This window comes from Phytophthora parasitica, assembly GCF_000247585.1.
Source record: "Phytophthora parasitica INRA-310 unplaced genomic scaffold supercont2.3, whole genome shotgun sequence".
Lineage (NCBI taxonomy): Eukaryota > Oomycota > Peronosporomycetes > Peronosporales > Peronosporaceae > Phytophthora > Phytophthora nicotianae.
Genome location: NW_008648989.1, coordinates 2,565,223 through 2,567,296, shown reverse-complemented (window position 1 = coordinate 2,567,296; position 2,074 = coordinate 2,565,223). Strand labels below are relative to the sequence as shown.

The 2,074-nt window shown below is 46.1% G+C and overlaps 1 protein-coding gene across 1 annotated transcript; it reads left to right on the top strand.

Moving 5' to 3' along the window:
- Nucleotides 1-743: 743 nt before the first annotated feature.
- PPTG_01963 (hypothetical protein) lies at nucleotides 744-1,343 on the top strand (the record flags this gene model as incomplete). Its single annotated transcript, XM_008895356.1, has 1 exon — nucleotides 744-1,343. One exon carries the CDS (start codon nucleotides 744-746, stop codon nucleotides 1,341-1,343), a length of 600 nt encoding a protein of 199 aa, XP_008893604.1.
- Between the last annotated feature and the right edge of the window lie 731 nt (nucleotides 1,344-2,074).

Sequence of the window (2,074 nt, the reverse complement as noted above, 5' to 3'; positions counted from 1 at the left end):
CATCAATCATGCTTCTGTAGGCGCGCTGCCTTCTATTCCAATAGCGTGTACAAGCATTGGTACTGTAGGAGGTGTGGATACTCTAGTGCCCTGCACTACGTGCAGGTACCGGTATTTACCGGCCTACCTCAGTTACGAATGGCATGGAGGCTGGTCTCCGACCCCTAAGCACAATCCAGGGCCAGAAAAATAACGTTTACATGTATCGACAATCATGTTGTTAGGCAGATACATAACGGCAAGCGTGATGGCACGCACCGTGTCCAACCAAATGCAGCCGCCACTGGAAGCAGCGCCTTCAAACTGAAGTAGACTTAGTTTAGATTTCATTCAGCTATTTACCAAACAATAAGCAAGAACTTGGGAGCACTGCCGGCTCCCCGATCCTGTGTTCAGCCCCTGATATACTACAGTTTTTTTTTTAACTATCATCCGCTGCTACATCAGATACACACGCGAATGCAAAGCAGGCGCAACAGATATGTTGCAATAAAGACGCTCTATCTCTTTATTGTGGAAAATTTTGGGACACACCCGGAGCATGTTAATGGTAATCATAGGTTTATTCTGACCCATAGCCGTAGTTGTTAGGACAGACTGCTGTCGGTATTCGAAAAATAGCAAGCGTGCTACAATCGCTTTAATTGAAAGTATCTACGTCGCATGGTTCCCTACAACAGGACTTGTAAGCTCATATAAGCGATTGTAGTACTTACAACTCAAGACCTCAACACAAGAAGCCAATGCGTCTGACATATCTACTGCTGCTAGCGGTGTGTGTTGTCATCGCGTTGTGTGATACTGTATTTGCTTTTGTCTCTAAGCAAGAAGTTACAGCTGCGCAACACGCTGCTGGTGGATATCGCGATGCCTCTGGCAAACGTCTTTTAAGGTCTGACAACGCCGTGACCATTGTCGATGATGTCGCTGATGAAGACAGGCTCTTCTCAGGTGTGTCGAAGCTTACGGAGGCGCTTAAGAAAGGAAAAACGAAACTAATCGACAAGCAAGTGCTGTTACAAACCAAGCTGAAGGACAAGCAGTTGTTGCGGAACTACCAACAACTGCTCAAGGGTGGATTTTCGGACGAGGCCATCACCGGTGCGTGGTTAACGAGAGGGAAAAGTCTGGATAACATTTTCGACCGCTGGATTCGACTCGGAAAGTCAGAAAGGCAGGCAGCCAACAACTTGTTGAAGCAGAAAAAGACACCGGAGGATCTCTTTTCGGTCTTTGCCCAACGAGGCATGAAACCAGAACAAATCCAAACGCTTTGGCGCAGCCTCAAACTGGATGAGAGCGAACTCATCGCCTTCCAAAAGAAGTTCGTACTGATAAACTAATGGTGAAATCAACGCAGTTAGTTAAACGCTGTAAAGAGTAGGGAGGGCTTTCAGAACGTGATCGACGACGGCGACTGTTTCGACAATCTAAGGCGCGAGTTTTTTTTGCTGAAATCCACTCGTTTTTACGACGCGAAGTTACGAATTAATACCTGACGCTGTGAATTCATAGTGTAGTAGCACACTTTTAGCTTTGCTGAATAAAAGGCGAACTGCTATTTGGTAGGTTTGCTCTTTGGGATTTGACGATTCGATTCATGCCATCAGGCGGGTACATCATATGTATTCATGCCTCAGCGACTCATTTTGGTAAACCTATCGAAAATCTGTCCTTTCTAGATTCCATTTCGCAGTGTGGCGCGACCTCATTTTCTATATGGTGGGGAGCACTTTTGAGTCGTCAAGCATCGTGATCCCAATCCTCGACAACTGTTCGAACTCCGACGTCCCACTCCGGCGCCTTTTAGACAAATGTATTTATTATTAAGAAGACCGCCCCTGTCGGCGACAGTCACGCAAGTGATTTATCTGGGCTTTTTATTTGGCGTGTTTTTTTTTCGTGGGTTAAAAACAATATATCACTTAGCCCACAGGGCTATTCATGGAGTCACTATGTCGATGACCCAGGCCTAGATCCAAATCCCGGCGTTGTTTGCCAATTTCAACTTCCAAAGCATCTTCGCCAATTTCAACTTCCAAAGCCATCTTCAGCAAAGGTTATTGGGCCCTGC